This window comes from Condylura cristata, unplaced genomic scaffold (assembly GCF_000260355.1).
Source record: "Condylura cristata isolate star-nosed mole 26May11 unplaced genomic scaffold, ConCri1.0 scaffold00008, whole genome shotgun sequence".
NCBI classification, from domain to species: Eukaryota; Metazoa; Chordata; class Mammalia; order Eulipotyphla; family Talpidae; genus Condylura; species Condylura cristata.
In genome coordinates this window covers 58,466,867-58,494,228 of record NW_004567109.1, presented here as the reverse complement: position 1 = coordinate 58,494,228, position 27,362 = coordinate 58,466,867, and the positions used below count along the sequence as shown (strand labels likewise).

The following is a 27,362-nucleotide window of genomic DNA, read 5'->3' as shown; positions in this document are numbered from 1 at the left end:
GGTTTCTAGCTCATTCAGTTTCTTGCTTTCATTCAATTCAGGCAAATTCAACTGTTTCCTTGTTTGTGAAAGGGAAATAATAAGAACTGCCTTCCAAAGTTGTTGCCTCAGTCATCTAACCAAAGACACTTATGTTTAGAGCAGGTCTCGTTTTAGATACTGTGTGCCTCGGTGCTGGGGTGGTGCCTTTTTTCAGAACAACATGCTTCCTGTTGATCTTTTCAGCCCCAGTGCCTAGCACAGCCCGTACCTGGCATATACCAGCATCTCAGCAAATATTGCATGAATGATGAAAGAATGAGCGTCTAGGGCTGAAATGTGCCATTCTTATTTTAAAAGAGCCTCAGTCTGGTGGAAAATTAAAAATGATAGCAAATAAAATTCTTTCTTTAGTAGTTGGCATGTAATAGTTATTCAGTATTTTTTGGGTGATCAAGACAATGCTCTGAATGGATACATGGATTGTCAGTATAAGCTTAATGTTGGTGGTGGGCTCTTGCCAGATATTTTAATTGGCATTAGAGAGTGACCCAGCGAGTTATTATTTATTTGTATGTTTTGGGTGCAAGTGGCATTCTTGAAGCATATTGAATTCTGTCTAGGCCTTTTTTTTTTTCTTCTTTTTTTTTCAAACCCAACCCAAACTCATTGGAAATCCAATGATAGTTGCCAGACGGGCAGGGAACGTTTGAGAAAACACATTGTCGGGCTAATGTCTTACTTGGAAAAGAGCATGATATTCCTATCCACAGACAGTTATGCAAACCAAGACGGGTATCAGTGGTATGCTGTTTCTGCAAGCAATGCCAGAGTCTGAAGCTTAATAGAATAGTTGATTCACAAAAACTCATCTGTTGCCTCCTTTCCCTCCTAGACTATAGAATCTAACTGGCGGTGTGGACGACACAACTTGCAGAGGATTCAGTGCCGCTCTGAAAATAGTAAAGGTGTCTACTGTTTACAGTATGATGATGAAAAAATTATCAGTGGCCTACGAGATAATTCTATTAAGGTAAATGACTACATTTGTGTGTATTATTTTTAGAATTGTGGTTATGTGTTGGACACTAGATATGAGAGTCCCTTCTTTTACTCCCAGTTGGTTTTTGTCAGTTCTACTCAATCTTGGCAGCTCTCTGTGTGGATCTGAAGAACTAGAGGCAGACCCAGTACTAACAGCAGACCCTGGGTTGTCTCACATCTCTTCCCTCTGTAAGCACATGCATTTTCTGCATTGTACTTAGATGTGATAGAAAATATCTCAATATCACAGACTTTGCTACTGGTAAAAGTGTTGCTCACTTACCTGGACGTCAGTCATTATCTTTTATGCCTCCTGAGAATGTACCTTTTATGGTTCCTGAGGTTCTCATCCTGTCGGATGATAACACAAAAGAATGATAGAGCAATTGATGCTGTTTTCATTCACTTTTCAAAGTAAAAGTAAGCTGGATTCTCTGTGTAATGCCTGGTGGCTGATCTGTATGCTGCTCTGCAGTGTGTCTACAAGACTGTAGCCTCTCCTGGGAGCAAAGGCTTACATTTCTATGTATGAGAAAAGATGGGGCAAATGGGACCTCCACACATCCTTTGGCTCCCAATGATCCTTTTGTCCAGAGTGGTTTCTTTCCAAATGTTGCCTGTGCTGCTTTTTCTCTGTGCATTTCCTTGTTCTAGACCCACCTTTGACCAAAGCCACAATAAAAAGAAATGAGGAAATGCCAACCAGAAGGAAGGGTAAACTGGTAAACAGCACCTTAGCTTCTCTAATGGGAATTGTTTCTCCAAACTTTTTTTTTATAATAAAGTTTATTTTTACATCATTTTGTGCCTTTTTCCATCTCAGTTGTGTTTCTCCAAACTTTACTCCTTTCCACAACCTACTTGCTCCCCAGTTTTCTTTTCACACTGTTTAGAGTCCTCAGCCAGTTGCTTCTGCATTTTGTCTAGAGTTTTAAGTTATTATCAACTGGGAATATAGGTTATAGTGGGTTTTCTCTGTCTTGGCCCTGTTTCCTATATTGCTTTACTTTGGGTGAGTTAAAGGGTTTGTTTGTTTAAAAGATTTATTTATACATACAAGAACTGGGTTACAGGCTTCTGGCAGAGGGTGAAAGGATCCACCAGAGATGGAGTGGGAAGTAGAATAGACAGGTCAACTGAAATACACTGCTGAAGTGAGCAGCAGACAGGACAGCAGAGGTCTGCTATGCCATGTGGGTCACCTCCCTAAACGGGGATTGAACTCATGCTCTGGAGGCTGCAGAGAGCTGCATAGTGCTGTGCTTTAACCTGTTGGGCCACCAAGGAAGGCCCCTGTTTGTTTTTGTTTTTAAAAGTACATACATAGGCCCTCCCTGGTGGCGCAGCGGGTTAAAGCGCAGCACTGAGAATCTGAAGCCACTTCCGCATGAGTTCGATTCCCGCCTGCCGCCTGCCCCGGAGGAGTCCACATGGCGAGCCAGACCTCTCCTGGCCCGCCCGCTGCTTCCCTCAGCAGTGTACTTCGTCATTCTGCCTGTTCTGCTCCCCACTCTGTCTCTGGTGAAGCCTCTCACCGCCCCTGAGCCTCTGGCCTGTACCCCAGTTCTGTATGAATAAATAAATAAATCTTTAAAAAAAAAAAAAAAAAGTACATACATAATAGATTATCAGGAATTCAGATAGCTAGGGCAAGAAACATTTGGATTATAGGATATAAAGAAACTGCTTTGTTGGTTTCCTCTCTGTATGGCAGTGTTTCTCAAAACATATTTTATGGGTGTGAATCTAAAGGATATTTGTTTGAAAAATAACTACCTTTAAAGTTTAGACAGCATGGCATGTTCTTTCTACTTGTTAGAAGTTCATAGATGACAGTAGCATTTAAAACTCTAAGGGCCCTCCACTGGAAACCAAGTTTTTCCAGCGTCCAAATGTATTGGACCACACAACTCTATTTTTATCTAGCACTTACTGATAGCCTTAACCTGTAGCCACAAATACACTCTAGAAAGAGTAACACATGCTACTATTTAAATTTGGCACTCTCCTTTAAGGAATAGATAAGACTATTTATAAGACTTATAAGGACCTGACAAAGCATAGGCGAGCCACTGACTTGCATTTCATTTGCACTTGACATGTTTCTAAAGAATTTCTTTAAATGAGGCATACTTATCTTTAACTTAGGTTTCCATTATAAGGCACAGAACCAAAGAGCAGTAATGCCCTTTGGAGAGATCGTCTAGACCAGTGGTTAGCAACCTTTTGTACTCTGTTCTGTGTAAACTTATGTTTGCTTATCACTCTTTTTCTGTAACTGTGGTTCCGCTAGGTGAGAAATCAAAGTAAGCTTTCCTTTTATAGAAAGTCACTTATAGGTCTGTAGCACTTGTAAGACGGCCATTTTAAGTAAGCTCTAGAGACATTGAAAATTATGATGGTATTTTATAAGGGAAGAAACAGGTTCATGGGATTTTTTTTTTTAATAGTGTAATAGTCTGTTTTTACATCATTTTGTGCCTTTTTCCATCTCAGTTGTAATACCCGTGGGCTTCCCACTACCAATTACCCATGTGCCATGTGGGATGTAATTTTTAACAAGCCAGTCTTTGAAAAAGCCAGGTCCCATCACCCATTGTATTTGGACAATACTGAAAACCTGGAAAACTCTGGAAAGATTAAAAGAAGTAGGAGTGCAGAAACAACTGTTTAACATTTTACTTCCTGTTAATCTGTTTTTCTTAAAAGTACCATATAGTGGTTACTGTCCGGTGGCTGCACTCTGCACAGCTCTGCAGTGTACCATCACGCCTGGAGGCTTTCTGTAGAGCAAAGGCTCCAGGGTGACTTTTATTCTGATGTTTTACCCTATAGTAAAGCAATATATTTTTTGATCAAAAATCCCAGATTTTAGTTTTTACTTTGAAATATTGAACATTTCATTCTTCATTAAAAATTTCTTATGTAAACAGAATGGGCTAAGAAGCATGCATTTGAAAAGACTTACAGATGTTGTGACATTATTTATCCAGAGGCTAAGCCTACATTTTCACAGGTTTTATTTGAAGACCCACTTTAAAAGACTAAGTGTAGTGAGTACAATGCTTGTAGGTAAAAAGTAAACAACATAGTGCATTTCTTTCAGAATGTATTCATTGTTTCCCTTTTCTATGGCATTTCTGTTTTATGTTCACTTGCTCTTATTTATTGTACCACAGGTTTGTTTTATGTTTCAGAAAATAAGGTGAAATAATAATAATTTATCAAATATGATTCACTAAATGTCTATGGTCATTCTTATCTCAATAGATCTGGGATAAAACCAGCTTGGAATGTTTGAAAGTGTTAACAGGACACACGGGCTCTGTCCTTTGTCTCCAGTATGATGAGCGTGTCATTGTGACTGGCTCTTCAGACTCTACAGTGAGGTGAGTGATTAAGCTTCCCTGGTCAGAACAGTATACCTTTCTGAGAGACTGATGATTTGTAGCCTCTTCTGGGATCAGCACACATAGATTATATGTTTTGGTATTTTTCAAAATCACTTCTGGTGTGTATGCATTCAAGCAAAGTAGGCAGGAAAACTAGCTTTTGTTAAGTAGGTCCTGTTTCTCCTGTCATGCATTGAAGAGATAACAACATGCTCTCCTATAAAAAGCACATTAAATCTGTTCTCTTTTGGAAAATTGTTCCAAAGAAGAGAGGAAGAAAGTGGGTATTCCAGGAATGTGATGGGCATTCATTTACAAATACAGAAAAAGTAAAAAAAAAAAAAAGTTGTTCTCAAGACCCTTTGAGGGACACAGTGTGCTAGTTTTATATGTTATCCTGTTGAATTCTCACTCAATCTTTGTAAGTGAATAGATATTAACTTCTTTTTTTTTTTAAGATTTATTTATTTGTGCACACAGAACTGGGGTACAGGCCAGAGGCTCAGGGGCGATGAGAGGCTTCACCAGAGACAGAGTGGGGAGCAGAACAGGCAGATCAAGGAAGTACACTGCTGAGGGGAGCAGCAGGCGGGTCAGGAGAGGTCTGCCACGCCATGTGGTCACTCCGGGGCAGGCGGGGCTCGATCTCATGTGAAGCGGCTTTTAGATTCTCAGTGCTGTGCTTTAACCTGCTGCGCCACCAGGGAGGGCCTAACTTCCTTTTTTAATAGATATATTCTGAAATTGAGACCAGAGAGGTTAAGTAATTTGTTAATTCATGTAATTAATTTTGAACCTTGAATTTATATCATTCAAGATAGTCTTCATATAGGTAGCCTTTCTAGTAATGAAATCACTAGTTTCAGATGCCATTCAGGACAGAGTGATGAAGGTGGAAATGGTAGTGTTCCATAGCAGAAGAGAAGCAGGGACTGCTGGTAGGATAAACAGAGACCAGAATGAAAACGTTACGGAATCTACCCCTTAACCACTGGGACAGGGACATTTCCCACACCAGACGGCTTTGATTTCAGTATGATGATGAGTTCATCGGAGCCTAGAGATCAGACGGTAAAGCCTTAGCTGGACTGTTGGTAGCTAGGAGAAGGCATGAGATTGGGAGGGAGGAAAATGTGTCTTCTGGGATGAGTCAGAGACGTGAAGAGGATTATTTTACAGGCACACCTAAGAGATTGGAATAGTCACCAGTATGCTGAATATCCTTTCTCTGACTCAGTGCTTCCAGGCCTCTGTCATAGATCATGTCTTGGCCTCAGAAGTCTGAGTCTTTCCTCCGCTCCTCTGTGTGAACTTGTCCTCATGGGAAATGGGGTTAGAGAAAAACTGTAATGTGAAAGGTCTACACATGTAGCTCAAGAGTGAAGCTGTTGAAAGACACTGGCTTTGTCCATCATGCAGTTAGTAAATAGGTGGGTGTGGGGACTGATGAGGCAGCATGACTTAGAGTCTGCAGTTCATGGTGGGTAAATAACAGACTCAGAGGCCTGTCAGAGGTCAGCCTTAGGAACTGTGTTCTTCACTTCCCTAGCTGCCAAGCCTTCTGTCATCTGAAATTCACTGCAAGGCCTGTTTGCTTGAGAAAGCATTTTTAGCCATCAGTCTCAGCAAACAGTTCCCAAATACCTGGTTGTCCAATAACTTGCCTAGAGCTGAAACTCATCCTTTTGTGTTGATAAAATCATCTGAATACTCATCAGAGAAACTGCTTCTGGGGTATCCTTTGAGGCATGTGCATAGGTATCAAGTTCAGTGTTTCCAGAAAAGTCTACCTCTTCCCAGTCTGCTGCTAAAAATGGACTTAGAGCATAGACAAATCTTTTCCTGGTTGTCTGAATTGTTAAGAATCATACTTCTCTGTCCTCATCTAGAGTCTGGGATGTGAACACGGGTGAAGTTCTGAACACATTGATCCACCATAATGAGGCTGTACTACACTTACGCTTCAGCAATGGACTGATGGTGACCTGTTCCAAGGACCGCTCCATCGCTGTGTGGGACATGGCTTCCGCTACCGATATCACTTTACGCCGTGTCCTGGTGGGGCACCGTGCTGCTGTCAATGTAGTAGATTTTGATGACAAGTACATCGTATCTGCCTCTGGTGACAGGACCATCAAAGTAAGCATCTAGAGTCATAACCCTGTTTGTGCCTATCAAACAGAGCAGAGAGAAAGCAAAGGAGGCTTATACTGACCCAGTAGATAGCAGGGTTTTTATTCTCTGTTTGTGCTTGAATCATGGACACACTGCCATTCTGTGGGCTTCCAGAATATTGGCAAGGTAGGGAGGAACAGGTTATGAGTCCAGGATAGAGAGTTGTCCTCTGCTACATAAAATGACATTGATAACCTTTTGAAGAGCAGAGAACTAAACTGTTGAACATGCACTGGTACTAGGAGCTGTCTGTTACCATTACATCCCACCCTCTCAGCACTCTGATGGGTACATTAGTGATGCAGCTCCACTGGGCAGTTGCAACTCAGAATTGCTGGAGACCATACAGCTCGCTAACAACAGATCTGAGATTTGGACCTCTACCTAATTTTGAGAGCCTGTCATGCTGTAAACCCTCGACTGGGTGCTACAATAGGTATTGACTTTGATTGGGTGGTCTAGAAGCTAAGCAACTAGGTGCTAGGTGTGATGGTGAGCAAGCTGTGTCCCTGCCATAAAGAGGCGTGACACGAAGTGGAAGTCCGATACGTGACAAGTAGTTATAGTCAAAACTAACTCCTTCTGATAGTCATGTTAATTTTTTAAAATTTTAGCTTTCTTATACTGTTATGTTATTGAGCTAAAATTCATAAGATTCACCATTTTCAAGCATATAGTTTAGTTGCCTTTAGTAGTAGTATATTTACAGTGTTGTAAAACCATCACTATTTCCAGAACATTTTCATCACATTCCAAAAAGAATCATATCCATTAGTAGTAAACCCTGCTAATGAGGCTTGTACTTAGGTAACAAGGGTTCTTTCTTGCCTAGTCACTGGCAATCACTTACTAATCTACTTTCTATGAATTTGCCTATTTTAGATATTTCATATAAAAGGGTCCATACATGATGTGGTCTTTTAAGTCTGACTTCTTTCACTTGATGTTTTGTTTTCAATGTTCATGCATGTATTACTACTTCAGTCCATCTAATGGCTGAATAAAATTACATTGTGTGGATTTACCACATTTTGTTTATCCAGTCACCAGTTGATGGACATTTTGGTTGTTTCCACTTTTTCAGCTATCATGAGAAATGCTAGTAGAAATATGCATGCACAAGATTTCTGTGTGGACATATATTTTCAATTCTCTTGTGACGCTAAATCGGTTTAACATTTTGAGGAACTGTATTTCAAAGTGGCTTCACTGTTTTATAAGCCATCAGATGCCAACAAAATATGAGGGTTTGAACTTGACTCCAAAAACTTATTTTTATGACCAGCTCTGGACTACACTCTAGTTTCTAATCCCACAAATCATAGACTAGGTAGCATCAGACTTCTGAGTGGGTAGTCTGGGAGCTAAGCAACTAGGGGTTTGTATGCAGTATTTCACTTACCCTGCAGTTCCACCAGTTGGTTTGAGGCCAGTGCCAAGAAGTCAAGAGTGTTTGAGCCTTTTTAAAGCCATTTCATAATATCACCCTGAAGGACTTCTTCACATGATCACTTATTTTCATCTGCCTTTTTTTTTTTCCCTTAATTTCAGCCTTCTTAGTCTTTTTTACTTTGCCTTTATTTTAGTTGCTCTGGATTTCACTGTGGTTTACTTTGAATTTCTCTAATGATATTGAGCCACTTGTCATGTGCTATGGACCATTTTTATGTCTTTGCATTTAAAATTTTGGGGTTATTTATCTCTTTATTGTTTAATTGCAAAAGCTTTTTGTATGTTCTGGTTATAATTTCCTTACCAGATACATGACATGCAAATATTTTCTCCCATCCTGTGAATTGTCTTTTTATTTTCTTAGTGGTATTCTTTGAAGCACAAATGATTTAAATTTTGATGAAGTTCAGTTTATCAATTTTTGTTGCTTTTACATTTGTTGTCCTAAGAAACTATTGCCTAATCTAAGGTCACAGAAATTGACTCTTGTCAATTCAAAGAATTTTAGAATTCTGACCCTTAATGAGGTCTTTAATCCATTTTGAATTAAATTTTTGCACATACATACAGAGAGGTAGGATCAGACTTCATTCTTTTACATATGGATATGTATTTATCCTAGTCGGCTAGAAATGCAGCTGGTGAAATAATTCAGGGAGCTTTGGTTGCTTTGGGTTTCCTTATTTGGCATGTAATATATTAAGTGTGTCTATGAACATCTAAGTCTTGCAGATGGTTTTACAAAAGAGGGATTATTTATTCCACATACATAATATTAGGAATGATGTGTCAAAACAAATGAAGTTGTTCAGAAACTAGGCTGGAAAAGAGGAGGATCTGAAAGGTGAAGCTTTGCACATCAGTTCCATTGGATTTGACATGTCAGCTGACATCAAAACATAAAATCCAGCCAAAATCTTCCCTGTAGACAAATGAATGTCTGAACCATCCAGGAGGTGCTCTTTTTGTGAAGAACTGAAGATTTGGTGTCTTCATGGTGTCCCTCTGGATTTCATTCCAGTTTTATCACTCAGCTGCCAAGAAAATTTTAATGCTGCCCACTCTTATCTCCTAACCTCCCGACTTTGAATTGGGTCAAGTATTTAGTCACCTCAGAAACTGATGTTTTATAAAGAAGATACATTATGGGAGGACTGTCCTGCAATTCATTCTTAAAAAATCACTTGATTTTAGGTCTGGAGCACGAGTACCTGTGAGTTTGTTCGTACTCTGAATGGGCACAAGCGAGGCATTGCCTGTCTCCAGTACAGGGATCGACTGGTTGTTAGTGGATCATCAGACAATACCATCAGGTGGGTAGAAACTGGTGTGCTGACAGGGCAGGTCAGTTTTACTCTGGTATTGACTCATTTCTCATTTTTGAAGACTCAGTGTCTTATGGGATACTTCAGATAAGAAAACTTAGTAAACTTTTATTTATCTGTTTGGCTCTGAATACTAAAGTGAGTAAACTGTGTACGCCTTGGTGTTCTCCCAAGATTCCACCAATACACATGGTTTTTAAACTTGGCTCTACCCAAGATCACTTAATACCAAGAGCACCTCAGAATGGAGAACACTCACACGGGCCTCACTATATTCTCTTACTGACAAGCTCTGCCTCTCTCCTGGTTGTATGGACGTTTGCTTTTTTTTTTTTTTTTTAATCTCTCCCAAAACTGTTACAATAACAAATCTTTTTAAAAACAAAAATAAAATATATAACGAAAAAGACAGAATTGAATATATAAAACTTTCATTCTTTAAAAAAAATCAGTTTAGAACTCGAACCTTGGTTCTATTATGTTCTTCAAGCTTTGTGGTACTTGTAATATTTAATATTTCAGAAATTCTTCACTTATTAGAATCTCTTGAAGTTCTGTAAGGTAATAATGTGGATTGTTCTATGGTTTATGGAGTTACAGTGGCATTGTTGAGTTGCATATCCATAATAGATCAGAGAGGCCGCCATCATTGGCACTGCTAAGATTTGCTGAGGGCAGCTGGGTAAAATGTTCATTGGATGTGTGGCAGGAGCTAGTGCTAGAGAGGCTAAGATAAGGCCATTATAGAATTAGTTTGCTAATTCTTTGTTTTTTACAGGTTAGTTTGCTGTGGTTTCTTTTTGCCAATCATGTAGAAAAACCAGTGATGGTTTTTAAAAAAAAATTAAAAATCTCTTAATTTCAGAATTGTTATATACTTATATGCCGAGAAAAATGCTGCATATAGCCAGTAGTATATTTCCAAGACAGTACATATACCTACTGAATGTCTCCCACTTTGACCTTGATGATAACTGATACCCTTAGTTTACATATAGACCTATGAAGAGCTGTTGCTAAGCCTTTTCAGAAGGGAACTGCCATGCTGGTCTATTAGGTATAACCTTGGTGGACCATGTAGACTGCAGCCTAGACATACCTGTGGTTGGAAGCCTAACGTTCTATGTATGTCCCCACCCTTCCTTTCTACTCTCCAGGTATAGCACACATAGGAAAACACACATACTGTTTTTTTATTAAACCCTCTGACTACAGGGTTTCATCAGTTCAGACATCAAGAGAATGCATTTGATGGTTTCTTATTTGTTGACCTTATTGAAATAATAATTCATGATTTTAGAAGTTTCAGTCAGTAAAAATGGAAATAAAACAAGAAATAAGCCTTCCAAGTTAGTGCTTAAAATATATATAAATGATGTCAAATAACTTTGTATATGGATAGTGTGGACTGGAAGTGAGATAGTGCTAATCACATACAGGGCAGCTATAAAGAATGTGGAGACAGCATGGTTCGTGTGTATACAGTTGTTTCACAGAGACCTGTTTTCTTTCAAGGCTATGGGATATTGAATGTGGTGCCTGCTTAAGAGTGCTGGAGGGACATGAAGAATTGGTCCGATGCATCCGGTTTGATAACAAGAGGATTGTCAGTGGGGCCTATGATGGGTATGCTTCAAGTTTTCAAGTGCACAGCTACAAATATATGAAAAGGAGGGGAAAGAGCTGCCTATTAAACATTTATGTATGTGTTAGGGCCTGTACCATTTGCTTTCTTTGTGTTAGTGGATGGCAGGTATTATTATACCACTTGATCAAGGAAGCCACTTACACCCAAAAGGATGAGCTGTCTTGCCTCAAATCTCACAGTAGCAAAATAGAATCTCTGGGTTCAGTAGGTTACCATCATTGCAAATCCGGGGAATAGCTTAGGAATTTAGTTCTTTGTGTTTGTCCTAAATTCAACCAGACCGTGTGTGTGTGTGTGTCTGTGTGTGTGTGTGTGTGTCTGTGTGTGTGTCTGTGTGTGTGTGTGTAAATTCCTGCTTAGGGTGAATTGAACAGATCCTCTTTAAACAGTCTCATGACTTTCCAAATGAACAAATGACAGCTGCAAACCTTTTGAGATAACCTTGTATATACTTCACAACTGGGTTAGTTGGTGTGTCTATACTGCTATTAATAACTTTCAGTGTTTGCTCAGTTTAGAGAAAGGTATCCTTGGAATTTCACAGAGAGCCCTAGCTTCTGTCAGCAGCACCTACTCAGCCCTAGAGAGACCCCTGATTAATGAATTTGGTGACATAGATTATCAAGTCAGGAATTGAATTTAGATAACCTGAAGTTGTTTTTTGTCTCTCATAAGTATTTCTACAAAATTTCAGTAATGCTGAGAATGTGTAGGGGCCTTATTTCTTCCAAGATCAAGTATAATTGGTTTAAATAGCTAGTAGGAAATGCCTAACAATATATAAAATGTTAATTAATTTTCCACTAATTGCAGTCTTACTTTCTTTTCTAGGAAAATTAAAGTCTGGGACTTGCAAGCTGCTCTGGACCCGCGAGCCCCAGCAAGCACATTGTGTTTGCGCACCTTGGTGGTATGTGGCATGTTGGATGGGAGGGTGGTTCATGTGTTGGTGGGTGGGTGGCTGCCTGCAAATAGACCTGCCTAACAAACCAACAGAATTCTTGTCTCCCAGCATGCCTTCAGAAAACGCTCTGTTCTGTTAATTCTGTTTGGCCAAAGTCAGAGAATATTTGACATTTACATTTCTGTGAACTTTTTCTTAAGAAAGAAAATTAATGCAGCTTAAAATGTGAACGCAGGTTTCCTTATCTGTAGGTGGATTGATTTCCTCCTGTGGCATAAATATTTCCTTCCTGTAGCTCTGGGAATTTCTTCATATGGGTGTGTGTGGTTATGTTATATTTTAATAACAAAGCACGCTATTATACTGTTGCAGTGGAATCTCCCCCTAACCTATGTGCAATGGATTTTTGGGTGGTATATAGGAATACTTTATTTTTATTTACTAACTTTACCATAATCATTATTTATGATAGTCTACTTTTTTTTCTTGTTTTTTTGAAGAAACAGTCATTTGAAAATATAGGTTTTTGTTTTCACTAGCTTTACCTTTTCTTCACTTCAGGCATTAGTATCATTCCTGCTTTTTTCCTTGATTTTGATAGGGATGCTTCTAACTTCTTATCATTATTTTTGATGTTGATTTATCTGTAAAAAGAGCAGGTAGTTTTCCTCTTTTGACACATGTATGGACCAGGATCTAGTATACAAAGTTTAATTAAAGGAGAAGCCTAAAAGGGAAGGTGGAGTATATGCACCTGAAAGGACAAAGCTCACTTAGTTCTAGAAAATTATTTATTAGGAAGCTTGGTTAAGTAGCTGCATTTTTAGCCTTTGCCAAGTCAATAGCGAGATTAGAGGGATTGTAAAGGTCTCATTTTATTCATCAAGCTGTTATATTTCACAGGAACATTCTGGACGTGTGTTTCGGCTACAGTTTGATGAATTTCAAATCATCAGCAGCTCCCACGATGACACTATTTTGATTTGGGATTTCTTAAATGTGCCTCCCAGTGCCCAGAATGAGACCCGTTCTCCCTCCAGAACATACACTTACATCTCCAGATAACAGTCTGCACTTTACCCATTACAGGTGAGTACTTCCCCTACTTCTGATTTTGCTGATTGAAATTACGTTTCTTTTGGGCTGATTTTGTTATTTGGGTGTCTTGGTGATAGGGATCAAGGTGGTTAATCTTTATTAGATGCATCAACTGTGCAGAGTTCTAGCTGTAGGGCTAGATCATTATGGTCATATCAAAATAAGGTCTGGAATCCTATTGTGAGTTTTCACATTGGCAGACAAAATGGTTCCTGTTTTTATTTATGTATTCTTTTAAGTAATTTGTTTTTAAAGATTGATTTATTTATACGTACAGAACTGGGGTACAGGCCAGAGGTGCAGTGGAGGGGGTAAGAGGATTCACCAGAGGCAGAGCGAGGTGCAGAACTGGCAGATCAGCGAAGTATACTGCTGAGGGGAGCAGTGGGCAAGTCAGGAGAGATCTGCCAAGCCATGTGGGTCACCTCACCTCCCTGGCAGGGGATCGAACTTGTAAAGAAGCGACTATAGCTAGCTTCACAGTGCTATGCTTTAACCTATCGCGCCATCAGGGAGGGCCCCTTTTAAGTACTTTTTAAAAGATTATTTTTGCATAGAAAAATGGCATGCAGGCCAGAGATATGGGGGTAGTGCTGAGAGGATTCACTAGAGACAGTGGGGCTCAGAAAAACCTAAAAAGAAGAAAACCTTTAGCCAAATACTCAGAATTCCTAATAGATTTTAATAGGTAATCTAAATACTTAATAGATTACCTACTAACCCCATTCCCTAGAAGAGGAATCAAAGAGTATATTTATCTCTTGGGAGCCCCTAAAACTTGTCCTTCATCCATCAGGCACAAACGGGTACCCCAGAAGTGAGTCCTCTGTCTGGTTACAGAAGACTTAGGCTACTGTAACATTGATGATGGCCATTTGGTAACTGAGGAATTCTGAGTATTTTGGCTAAAGGTTTTCCTCTTTTTAGGTTTTTCTGAGGCATCTGAGGCCTAGAGGCTACAAAATTAACTTGGCTATGTCCTGGGTGCTGTGGCCTTGGTCATCTGGAGCAGTGTTCATAACTGAGACTTTCTCAAGGGAGACTAATGAATTCTTTGCAAATCAAATTTTGTCGATTGGATAAATGTGTTTGTGCCTGTCTAAACTATGTATATATGCATAGTAAAGGCAATGTGATTCATAAAATTCATATTTATTTAAAAACATGTCTTATTTCATAGTGGCTTTTTGTCATCTTATTTTTTCCTATTGGTTGAATATTAGAAATGTAAAGAAAGTCTGTGTGCAAAATTGAGGAATTTTTTGTATGATGAGAAATGGACAACCTGTTACCATCCTTTCAAATGTTCCTATTCAGGATTCTAAAACCCATTAAATAGATTTCCAGGCAGTTTGTCTTGATTATGGGTTTAACCAGTGAACAAATTAGAGGTACTGCCTGATCTTTTTTGCAGCTAGCTAAGAAACAGTTTTTACATTTTTAAATACTTAAATAAAAATTAAAAGAATACATCATGATACCTAAAAACTATATAAAAATTCAGATTCCATATATAAAAGTATTGAAACACAGCCAAACTCATTTGCTTATATATATTATCTATGGCTGGCTTCATGCTTCAGTGGCAGAGTTGAGTAGTTGGGACAGAGACCATATGGCCTGAAACATCTAAAATATTTACTGTATGGCTGTTTAAGACCTGCTGACCTCTGGTTTTGCCCCTGTTTCATCTATTAGTGATAAACCAAAGGTCTGCATCAGGAATGGCAAATACTTTTCCTTCATGCCAGTTTGATTTGATCAGTAATGATCACTTGAGTGCTGCCTTCAAAAGGATTCTGGGACCCCTTTTGGGCCCCAGCGAACTAAGAACCATGGGGGTTGGTCATTTCTGCCTGGGTGCGGAAGGTGAGCCCTGTCATGAGCTGTAAGCTACAGATAGAGTTGCTGTTCTTGTTTTAAGTGTATTTATACTGTAGCTTGTCAGAGTAACCATCTCTTGCTGCTTTTTCTGTGGACCAGTCTTCACAAATCAGTTGAAAAGTCACATGGCAGAATTTTTACATGATGGACTCTAAAAATAGACATTATAGGAAGGCAAGAGTCTCTTGAATGATTGTTCCTTTCCTCTCCCACCTCCCTTTCCAAAAACCTAACCTATAGGGAAGGAAAAATGGAGGCAAATGAAAGCACCCTCCATCCTGCTTCCTACTAGGCTCATCTTAGCTCTGACTCAACCATCCTCTGCTTCACTGGCTCCCTTTGGTCTTCAGATTAATTCTTAACCATCTACATGAGCTGACAGGAGTGTCACCATCTTGCCATTGTCTTGTTCCAAAAATCCATGCCCTGACCAGAATGAATTCTGTTTCATTTCCCTAATCACACTGTGGCCTACAGACCCTGCCACTTCTCCTCTGCTTATATTATTATTGCTTTGTAGATCCCCTTTGTTATTTATCTTATTATTTGGTTGTGTAGTATCAGTTTTATTTCCGTCTCCCTCACAAGACTGTGGTGTCATTTTATTGTGGAGCCTGTGTCTGCTAGAGTGTCCAGAGGGTTATGAGTGCTCTGTGGTGTGTGTTGGGCAAGTGACACCCAGGGCCTTCATTTTGTGCCACACGAAAATTTGCCATGAATGAGTGAGAAGGGTGTGTGTGGGTGTGGGTGTGTAGGTGTGGATGTGTAAGAAACTACTGCATATCCCTGAAGTCACCTTCAGCAAATATAAAGATAGTAACAGTGAAAAATAGGAACGAGTTGTCTGTCTAAACTGTTTTTTCGTCAGGTACTGTATGTATTCCCAACAAAGACAGTGCCCTGAATGTACATGTCTCTTTGCTCTGTCCATAGGTCTTTTTTTTTTTTATTTATTCATATAGAACTGGGGTACAGGCCAGAGATGCAGAGGGTGAGAGGATTCACCAGAGACAGAGTGGGGAGCAGAACAGGCAGATTGACGAAGTACACTGCTGAGGGGAGCAGCGGGCGGGCCAGGAGAGGTCTGCCTCGCCATGTGGACTCCTCCGGGACAGGCGGGAATTGAACTCATGAGGAAGTGGCTTAAGCTTCGTAGTGCAGTGCTTTAACCCGCTGCGCCACCAGGGAGGGCCCTGTCCATAGGTCTTTTTAAATCAGTTTTGTTGCGGTACGATTTGTATAAAATAGATGATACCCACTTTGGTTTTTTTTGTTTGGTTTTTGTTTTTAAAGATTGATTTGTTTATGCAGACAGAACTGGCATTGAGGCCAGAGGTGTCGGGGAGAGGGGGGAGAGGATATACCAAAGGCAGAGTGGGGAGCAGAACAGGCAGATTGATGAAATACACTGCTGAGGAAGGCAGCGGGCTGGACAGGAGAGGTCTGCTGCGCCATGTGGGTCAGCTCCCTGGCTGGGGATCTAACTTGTGCTGAAGTGACTGCAGCTAGCTTCACAGTGTTGTGCTTTAACCTACTGCGCCACCAGTGAGGGCCCTGTCTTGTGTTTTCATATAGCTCTCTAGTTGACCCACCACAATTTGAATTGCTTTGGTATCTTGTTAAAAAAAGTCATTCTACCACTATTTATAGGTTTATATTTATACCACTCATATCTATCTATATAATTTAGTGCTTCAGTTTTCAGTGTAGAAGTCTTTTCACATTGTTTGAATTTATTCTCTTTTAACTTTTCCTTTTATAAATTATCAGTTACTGTTCAAGTTTATAGTCCATGGTAGAGTTGAGGCTAGCCACAGTTTGGTCAAGGGAAGATTCTTGTCACCTCTGAGAGGGCCTTCGATCATAACCAAGCGTTACGCAGCCACAGCACTATATGTGTTCCACTTGGGGTAGGTGGGTGCACACCTGCTCCCAACTCCTTTTGTGTATTGCCTGAGCTTACGTCCTGCCTCTGATATCATGTTTCCACATACAAGAGAAACATAAAATAGGACATGAACAATTTCACCTGTAGCTGAGTTTATGGAATGGGTGAACTTTGGAGTAAGTGTCATAGAATAACACAAGTACATCTCATTTGTGTTTGTATATTACAGTCTGTTTAAAGAGGCACATGATAAAATCCGAGACCCTCATAGTATATTTAATAGATGAGTTACGGAGCACAGTAAACTTTCACAAATTGGACAGCCTTTATATATTACTTGACATTAGTCTGAAACAAGGTTCCTTCGAGAGGTGAAATAATGGTCATCATTGCTATTTCTCTCATTGGCTATAGTACAACAGAAACTGGAATGTTACTTCTTCCAAGCTCTCTTGCTACCCTCTTTTGAGAACCTAAGAAACTGTCTTGTTGATCCACAGCTGTAAATTAATGGTAAAAAATAATCTTACCTGCTTCTCTCTCTCTCTCTATTTTTTTTTTTTAAGATTTATTTATACAGAACTGGGGTACAGGCCAAAGGTGCAGGAGTGGCGAGAGACTTCACCAGAGACGGGGCGGGGGGGGGGAGCAGAACAGGCCCATTGATGAAGCACACTGCTGAGGGGAGCAGCGGGCGGGTCAGGAGAGGTCTGCCGCGCCATGTGGATCACCTGGATCACCTCCGGGGCAGGCGGGGATCGAGCTCATGGGGAAGTGGAAGCTTCTTAGTGCAGTGCTTTAACCCGCTGCGCAACCGGGGAGGGCCCACCTGCTTCTTAAGCAGTACTAGTGATGAAATCTCAAATGTGTTTGTCCCTTCAAAGTAAATTACTTTATGACGACCTTGACAGTCATCTTTATAGATTCTCTTGCTCTTTTGAAATTCTTTTCATTTATGGTTAACTTGGAGACAATTACTGCCATGTAATGTTGTAAGATCTGTATGTGTTCTTTTGGGTGTTTAAAAGTTATGACTGGTAATTATCCATATTTTCTAAATATGCCCCCCACCCCATTTCTTGTGAAAATCTATATCCAGTAATTATTTAAGTTTCCGTTTTGTAATGACAACAATATGATTGTTCAGACAAGATATGCCATCTTGTTATATATGTGTATATATATATATATATCCTTTCATCAATGTGAAACACATTGCCATGATTATTGTTTTAGCTCAATTTCCACCCAATCCTTTATGTCTTTAGATAATATTTTAGAACTGTCTAGGGTATTGAGTTAAAAGGTACGATATTTAAAGATTCTTGATTCATAGAGTTACACTCCCTTCCAGAATAGTTGTCAGTTACTCCTACCAGAAGATCTTAAAGTGCCTACTTCTATCTGTGTTAACATATTTCAGGTACTCACAAATATTATTACTGGAAAACCAATGACAAAAGAAATTGAATCTTTCTTGAATGCATTGTGAAGGATTACTAGGATACTTGATCTTTATGAAAACTGATAACCTTTTAGGAAAGTTACCTTTTTTAAAAAGCATACAGGCTTTCCAAATCATTTTTTTTTTTTTTTTTGCCATAGAAGTTTTGAACTCAAGGTGACTTTTAGATCTTTTGTGCCAGTGGCTTAGTGCAGTATTTAGGAAGGGTTGTAACCCATTGGTGATTAAATCATTTTAGTGGATTTTGACTCTGTTCTGAAGAAGTTTAGAATAGAGTATGTCAACTTGTTTTTTTTTATATGTTAAGGATAAGTACCGTTTTATGTTTTGCTTAGGGTGAGAGAGAGTATGTGTTTGTGTGTATGTATTAATATACAGGAGTACATATAAAAATTGTGATTAAAATTTTTTTATGCACAGTCATGGTCAAAAAATATGGAACATTCACTAGTCTTTCACTTTATACCATTGTCCTTTTATAAACGATTTACTTCAAAATTAAGTCTTTTCTGATTATTTGGAAGGGTTATTTATTAGTTTTGCTTATTTGTTTTAAGTGATAGATGAGGGCTTGCTAGAGAATATAGAATAGGTCTGTGTAGGCTCTAGGTGTCACAAAAGATTATGGTTAAAAATGAAATCTAACATCAAACATACTGTGCTATATGCATAATTTTTACCGGCAGCTCTGAAAGCCGGTAGATTATGAGCCAGGCATCTCTGAATTTCCTTTCCCTCATTTAATGGCTAATATCCTGAGCTATAAACAGCATTTCTGAACCTTAGTTCTTTGATTTGTGAAGTGAGTGTAATACATTCTATCTCATGTGAAGTTTGCGTGAATATCATGCTTGGTATGTAGTGTACTCAAAACAACTTGCAGTTTCTATTTTAGTTGCCTAATCTTTGAAAATCAGTTATGTGTTGCATGCACACATGTGGGTGTCTCTGGGTAAGGATGGGCTGTGCTGTTGTATATATTTGTATCTAATCAGAATATTATCCAATCTTAACTCCCTTTGGATTTTCCTCACACAGGGTTTCCTAGTCTTGAACTACTGGCTACGTGGCTACCAAATGCCTAAGGAAGTTCTTCACAGCTGAGTTATGAAGCTGGAATTGGTTCTAGACGCTGGGTAGATGCAAAGCAGCCTAACTCTTCAAGTACCGACATTTCTCACCTCCGATTCTGGTCTCTACTTTGAGAAGGATACCTTAGCTTCACTGACTTCAAGTAGAACAGAAGCCCATTTCCTCCCCCATCAGTGAAAAAATCTAATGCTTCAAATGTAAATTGTTCATATAAAAGGAACGTACAGTCTGTTTTACAGAAGTTAATTGACCGTCAAGAGAAGACTTGGCCTCTAATTTATATTGCTTTGCACTTTGGTCTGATATTAAGAAACAACATTCTTCTTCAGTGAAATTTTGGGTGCCAAACACCTACCCAGAATGTCCAGGGCTTTTCTTTTCAGAAATTAGCATTCTCCTTTTGACTGTCCACGTCATTATGAATTCTGACTTGTATTAGAAACATGTTGGACAATGGGAAAATTTCTCTGGATTGTTTTAGTAATATTTTTTGAATTATACTTCTTTTCTGTACCAATTTTTCTTTTAATTTAAAGAACTATAAGCCAGGTTATATTATCTCCCAACAGGTAATATAACTCTTTTCTTTTATGAACTGTTCTCTGTACCCCAGCCATCTGATATCTGGTAGAGTAACACCTTTATGTGTGTGCTTGCCTCCTAATTTAAATACTGTACCCGCATGTAGATACAATGTACATAACAATTTAACCTCAAGGTTGCTGGAGTCAGGGCCCCGGGCCTGAGACACTAATACAGAGTGTGTTCACACTTAGCTGTGGGCTGGCTCGAGAACCTGATCCCAGGGCTGATGTGGATTAACTAGAACCCTTCTTGCAGTATTCATACGGTGTTTTTATTTTGTTGTTGTCATTGTGTGTGTGTGTGTAGCGTGTGTGTTTTTAATGGTAATCTTGTTTTAAAAATGTAATTTCTAAAGTTTAACACAGAATGTTTTATTTGTTGTGCAGTATACACAATAGAGAGGTACATTAACTTTTTTTTTTGTTGTTCTTCATCAATACTCCTGAGTACTAGTGGTCACTTTCCATAGTATTCATTTGACTTCACTGTCAAAAATTATTTTTCTGTGTGTAAGTCACCCTGGAAAGGGAAGAACAAGATGGCCCAGTTGACTGGGTTTCCTGGCTCTAGATTTCATGCATCCTGGCCCAGTCAGGATGTTACCAGGGCCTGGCAGGATGTGGGAGCCTGTATATCAGGTCAGGCAGCTTCCAGGCCCATCTGGAGTGGAAGGATCTCCTCGTGGTGCAAAGCCTCAAGCTCATGAACCCCATCCCTGTCATCTCTGTCACCTGCTGCTGTGGCCCCGGCAGGTTCTCCAAGCTCCCGAGTGCTGTGCAGCCTGGACACGTGAATGGCACTCTCGCTAACCGTGCATGGAAAGGACTTTGGCATCCAGTTGGCACTTCTTTTCCCGTGTTTGGTATTAGATTTTGATTTGCCCCTTGCCATTGTTTCCAAAGATCAAGGAATGTCATAACATTTTAAAGGACCAATAAGAACCTCCTGTTCATTAAACCTCTTCCCGTGGAAGCACACTCTACTACTATAAAGGGAAGGCCCCTGGGCTCTACTTTGTCTTTTGCATTGAGAACGGTGTGGGGATCAATGTGTGTGTGTATGTGATTTGTTTTATTGGGTTGGCTTTTGCTTCTTAGTTTTTCCTTTTTTCAACCCCCTCCCCTTGTTGCTAAATTAATTTTTGTTTTTGAGAAGTTGTGTCGCAAAGTATATAAAGAAAAAATCCTCTTTTCATAAGGTAGATGTATGCTTGACAGCAGTTGTGAAAATGATTTAACTTTGACCACTCTTCATCCTCCAGCTTTAATATCAAACTGGTTAAGAGAGCCCAGGGTGGGGGTGGGGGGAGTGGGAGGAGGCTTTTCTTTTGACAGAATCGACTTTGTGTTGTTGCTTTTGCATGTTTAACATAGAAATTCTTGTTCCTTGGGAGATCATGGCCTTAGAATATGCACACAACCTTTGAATTGTGCCTACTAAATTATGGCAGGGGACTTCGGCACCCAAGGAATTCTGACTTTCTGGGATTATAATTGTAATTCCCAGCCATTCTCTGGACTTTATTTTGCTAATCATAATTGAGCAAGTGTAAATTACTGCTATATTAATGTTTTAAAGCACTGGGATAGTCTAATTCTAACTTGTAATTAATTATGTTTGCCAATTATCTGTTTGAAATAAATTTGTGTCTGAACAGCTATTGAAACTGTTAAATTGTACAGATATTATTCATGACAGCTTTGTACTGTGGAATGTGCTTAATAAAAAACAAAAAGTTTGAACTTTGTCCAATAAATTGCTAAGTAATGTCAGTAAATTAAGTATGAGTATTATGCAGTACACCTAATCTGGCTTCATGCACTTGTTACTTCAGCTACTAATTCAAAGCCAATACTCTTAATAAAGTGTTGCAATACTCTGATGTTCTGTTAAGAAATTTTTCAAAACAAAAAACCAACTTAGTATGTAGTAGTTAGCTCAGTGACATCCAGTAAGTTTGTAGGTTAAAAACTCTAGTCCTTTGTAAAATGAGGCTAAAGGCAAACTGTGTTTGGCCTGTAAGAAAGTGAGATCATGACAGTCCCTGCTGTGGGTCTTATGCTGAAAACTGACTTGCCCCTTTTAACCAGGAGCTGGGGGCTCATTGGAAACTCTTCCCCAACAAATCTGTTTCCACCAGTACTTAATTGTTTCACAAGTTACTGCAAATACTGGAAAATGGCCCCTTCCATGTCCCACATGACTTGATGTGGTGTAAATTCTCAGACTTTTGAGGAAGGGGGTGGACGTGTGAAGTGTGTTGCTGCCCTACTCTTGGGACCAGAAATTGTTGTTTCTCATGTTTGCAGATTCACACATCATTGGATGGACACTAAAGTAGAATATCCGAAGACTTCTCAGAAGTCCTAAGTAATTGCTGAATTTTCTGTATCACTGTTTCTTCCCCACCCCCCACCCCCCAGTCAACTGGTTGGTAATGTGGACTTTGGAGGTATAAGTAGAGAATTTCGATACAGTATAGCGCCCACATACATTTCTTGTAAAAAAGTTTCAAAAATAGGTTGTATGCACAAAGTTAACAAAACCAGTTCACAAGCCCGGAGAGTTAAAAAGTAACTCTCCCTTTCACCCTGGACTGTCAGCCCCTAATCATTGTTAAACAGTCTTCTGCATTCCTTACAGATAATCAGTCGCTGTGTCTAGAAAGCTGTGTTTGTGTATATGGTGTATATTTATGACTATGCTGAGCAATGGGGGTTCTGCCCTGATGGGCAGTGAGCAACCACTGGCAGACATTAAGCTGAGCCTGGCCAGTGGATGGCTGATGTGGAGATTCAGGAGAGAAAGAGTGAAGTGGGCGAGAAGAGTGTGATTCTGAGGGACATTGAGGAGATGGGCAAACTGTGACTTGGTTGAAGTAGGAGGGAGTACTGACGATAACCCTGTACCACCACAAACCTTGAAATTTTGCCATAAGACAGAAAAGAATGGATAAGGGGATTATGAAACATGAAAAGCAAATAGCAATAAAAACTACAAGACACTGGCATACAAATATACTTGATAATGTGAATACATTTACACAGGTGTCAGTTGATAACAATTCTGCATAGAAAATGTGGATTCTGACTGAAACATTTGTTCATATGTTTTTTCCCCCTTATTTTTCACTGATCAGACTTACTGAAAGTGTGAAAACAGAAATGAAAGCAAACTGCCCACCATGTTTTGTTTAGTTTCCTTTCATGGCAGAATTGCTTTATGGCCAAAGGTGCTTGTGGCCCAAAATGGCTTAGAACCTGGGAAGGCATGCAGGTTTAGTGTTGAGTCTCATTTGTGCCACTAGGTGGGGCTGTCAGGGCAAGAGCTAGGACGCCTGCTCTCAGAACACTTACATTCCAGAACAAATAGACACCCTCTCTAGGGCTGCCAACCCTCCCGGGTCCGGGGTGAGTGCACAGGGCACATTCAGACTGTGATAGTGTTGTGAAGAGCCTTGGCTAAGGTCCGGACCATGTCAGCAGAGCCAGGAACTGCCATACACTGCTCCAGGCTGAAATGGAAAGGCAAAGCTTTAAGGTAAGAATGACCCTAGGCTAAGCTGATAACCAGGGAAGGAAGGGTTGGGGGAGGGGTGAAAGGGTGATCCATGTGGACTTGGACCCCACCGGTGCGAAAGCTATTCAAGAAGAGCTGCCTTCCAGGAGGTTGCCTGGAAGGGAGCATTGCGTTTCTGGAGAAGACACGGGACAAGGTGACACAAGGGCCCATCAGAGGGAAAGGTAGGGGTTTGACACGCCCAGAACTTGGAAAACGCTTTTTTTCCAACACTTGACCTGTGAGCAGCCACAGCCAGGGCCTCCCAGAACAGTGCCTGTCCACTGAGGGGGCCTCAGGACACCTAATCCTGTTCCCCACTTCTTCCAAGACAGTACCACAGGCTCTCCCAGGCCAGGGCTCAGGCACCCAGAGCAGCTTCCCTTTTGCTGGGCCCTTGCCCCACTCCTCCTTGGGAGCGTTCCCTGCAGCCCATCTGCAAAAACAGACTGGGGGCCAGGTCTGCGCCTCAGGAATGAGGAGATAAAAGGGACCATCGGGCTTTTTCCACCAAAGGCACAAGCATTTTATAGAACGGGCTGCAAGTTTTTGTTTCAGGAAATTTCATCATGTCTCCAAGAAGGGGAGGGGAGAAGAGGAGAGAGGGAGGGAGGAGAGAGGGAGAGAGAAAAGTTAATTGGCCTCAGATTTTCTCACTCCCTTTTCATGTTGGTAACACGAGGCGGCCCAGGTCAGGCTCAGGTCAGCGACGTTTGGGCTCTTTAGGGCCCCTCTGTGAATACCTCATTTCTGTAATAGTTTTTCCTTTCAAAACAGCTCTGCCTTCTTTGGCAGATGGTGACATTCCATTAGCATATGGAATATTTTTCAAAACACATCCGAAAGCATGTCTCTTATGGAGGAGACTGGGCGAAAGCAAACGAATGTTTGAAAAGTATGTTGGGAGCAACTCAACATTTAACAGAAGGCTCCCACTCCCGCCCCCGCCGTGTGCACCTCCCCACCCTGGCTCCTGGGTTGTACTGTAACCAAAAGAGTGGCGAGGATTTTCCCCCGAAGCTTAGTCTGTTGGTTTCCATCTGACCATCACAGTACACGGGCAGCTAGAACAACTCTGAACCAGAGAATAAAAGGGCACATTTCTTGGCCTGGAAGGAACATGGGCAAGCCTTTGTGAATGTGACCTCAGGGGCAGTGATGGATGCTGCCTGCTCACTGAAGACCAACTGTGTGCCGTACTTTTTTTTTTTTTTTTTTTTGTCTTTCCTACTGCAGTCTGTCTATCAAACAGCTGGCAAAACCATCTCCTGAACACGTAAGTTAGACCAGGCCACTGCCCTGTGGTCCCATGCTGCCTGCTGTGTTTAGAATCAAGTTCGAATTCTTACTATGGTCAGCAGCTATATAGCCCCTGGCTTTCATTTGTGTCACACTACCCTCTGCCCTCCCACTCCAGCTAGTCTTTGTTTCTGCCTCAGGGCCTTTGTAGGCGCTGTTCCCTCTGTGTGGTAGGCATTTTCCTCAGCCTTTCAAATGACATCAATCAGGTGTCAGCGCAAATCTCTTCTCCAGGAAGCTTTCCCTGACCAGGTCATCTCAAGAGCCCATGTTACTCTCTATTGCATCCTGTGTTCTACTTACAGTACTATGTTGATGTTATTTAATGAGAGGAATACAGGTAGGAGGCTCATTGTTAGGCATTTTCATCATTGTGGAACATCACAGTGTAATTACTCAAGCCTAGATGAGCCAGCCGACCACACACCCAGGCCATATGATACAGCCTGTTGGGAACACTGAAATACAAGCATCTGTCATTGACCAAAATATGTTATGGGGTATGTGATTGTATTTATTACTTGCATTTATTCAAGACGTGCTTATTGAAGGCCTACTGTGTATGAGGCACTGTGCTAGGCTGTGACAAAATAGACAACTGTGCCCCCACAGCCTACAGTATGACTTGGGAAGGCAGATGATAAACTTCTCTCCCCAGAAACAAACTTCCTGAGAACAGGGACATTGTCTTTTTCAGAGGCTGTTTGTGGAGGGGGGTGGGGGGGGGCAGTGATTAAAGAACTTAACAATTCACAGTTCAGTGGAAGCCTGAGCCTCATTTTAGAAGTACTGCTGCACAGAACAGTAGCTTTGAAGATCACTTTTCCCAGCCCAATATCTAGGTCCACTCCTCTGCCCATACCCAGTTTACCTGTCCTGCAAGCATTCCCTCAGTATTCCACTCTCTGTGGGGTCACCTGCTTTCTGTTAATTTGGACCTACTACACACTTCAGCTCTCTGAGCCTCAGTTTTCTCATCAAAATGAGACTTTAATCCACTGTAGATCTGCTAAAGCTGTCAGGATTCTATTATCCTCTTTCTGATCAACCAGTGTAAATTGTGTTCAATAAGAGGTTAAAAAGTCATTTGATTGCTGCATCTTCAACTGAATACTAATGTCAAAGTCTAACACAGTCTCAGCAGCTACCTTTCATCAGACTGGTATTTCCAGCCCTCTATTCTGTTCATTCTATTGATTCAGGATGGGAGCTCATTTCAAACTGGCTTATGAAAAAATGAGCATTTGTTGGCTCATGGTTGTAGGAATGGGCTAGTTTCAAGATCTGGGAGCTCAAACTATGTCATCAGCTCTTGGGTCTTTCTCTGTCTCTCTGCTTTCCTCTCTACTTCTCTCTCTTCTTCTTCTCTCACTGAAGGCATCTCTCTTCCCACATGGTGTCCTGGTGGCTGGTAGCTGGTGGCAACCCCAGGAGTAGATCCATCCTCTGGTAGGAGTGAAAGCTCTCTTCCCAGAATGCCCACCTTGGATTTAATCTCCTGACTCAGACTGGGACATGGGCCCATCTTTTAAACTGTCACTGGATCAGAGGAGTTTGATGCCTGGTTGGCCACGCCTGGGTCACATTGCCACCCTGAAGCCAGGGCCGGGCCAACCCCACACAGACAGCATGACTGAGAAGTGCAGGGACCAGGCCACCAAAGGAAAATCGGGATACTGAGGTCCCAAAAGAGGTGAAAGGAGGCTGGGGAGAATGAACCCAGAAGCTATTGCTCACACTACTAGGCATGTCTTTTCCTCATGGGAAATGACTAATTTTGCATGTTCTTTGAGGCTCAGCTCAAATATCACTCTCCCAGATTTACTGAGCAGAAGCTAAATTCTCTAGCCCCTGAACTCCTATTGTGTTTTACTCGCTTTTCCTTGTGCTTGTAGATAGTAAGATGCACATTTAAGGGCTGTGGATATAAAGGTAAAAGAACCCACCTCTGGTGTCCAAAGGTTTGGTACACATTCTATCTTTTTTTTTTTTTTTTTTGGTACACATTCTATCTTACTAGCATATAACTGAGTGGCACCCAGCACCCCAACTTTTTAAAGAGTGAACTTTCCAAAAGGGACTTACTTGGTCACCCTGATGCATAAAGGCAAAGGAAGCTTACTCTTAGTATGAAAGATTTTAAGTGGAATTAATGTGCATCGCGAGAAAAAGAGAAGAATATTCCTAATAACACTTTGAAAATTATCTCCTCATGGGCAAATGTCCAAACAAAAATGCTTGGCATGAAGAGGGATTTCGAAGGTCCAAAAGCTTGCCACAAGTCTAAGGTACTTTCTGGGGGAGAGTCACAGGGAAGATATTAGGCAGATCCCAAAGAGCTGACACAGAAGGAGACTCAATATTCAAAATGCGCCACGTGATCCAATATGAAGTCAAGATAATAGCTGCCATTGTCTCAGCTAAGGACTAGGAGCATCCTCTCCCCTCCCCCCATTGTGTTTCTCACCATGTGATGTGTCTCTTCCAAGTATCTTTTTATGTCTCTCCTCTGTGTATATCCTGCAAGTCTCTTCCAATAATACTAGGATGCAAGTGCAAGTCAGCTGAGAAAGC

The 27,362-nt window shown here is 40.7% G+C and overlaps 1 protein-coding gene across 6 annotated transcripts in view; it reads left to right on the top strand.

Moving 5' to 3' along the window:
- FBXW11 (F-box and WD repeat domain containing 11) overlaps nucleotides 1-21,813 on the top strand; it is a 117,975-nt gene extending 96,162 nt beyond the window's left edge. For all 6 annotated transcript variants that reach the window (XM_004679217.2, XM_004679215.2, XM_004679214.2 and 3 more), the window contains 8 exons: nucleotides 875-1,012; nucleotides 4,294-4,412; nucleotides 6,305-6,554; nucleotides 9,237-9,355; nucleotides 10,883-10,993; nucleotides 11,847-11,925; nucleotides 12,823-13,008; nucleotides 19,293-21,813. In XM_004679217.2, coding sequence (XP_004679274.1) covers nucleotides 875-1,012; nucleotides 4,294-4,412; nucleotides 6,305-6,554; nucleotides 9,237-9,355; nucleotides 10,883-10,993; nucleotides 11,847-11,925; nucleotides 12,823-12,984 — 978 coding nt within the window. In that variant the 3' untranslated portion in view covers nucleotides 12,985-13,008; nucleotides 19,293-21,813. The remainder of the gene's footprint in view (nucleotides 1-874; nucleotides 1,013-4,293; nucleotides 4,413-6,304; nucleotides 6,555-9,236; nucleotides 9,356-10,882; nucleotides 10,994-11,846; nucleotides 11,926-12,822; nucleotides 13,009-19,292) is intronic.
- Nucleotides 21,814-27,362: the final 5,549 nt, after the last annotated feature.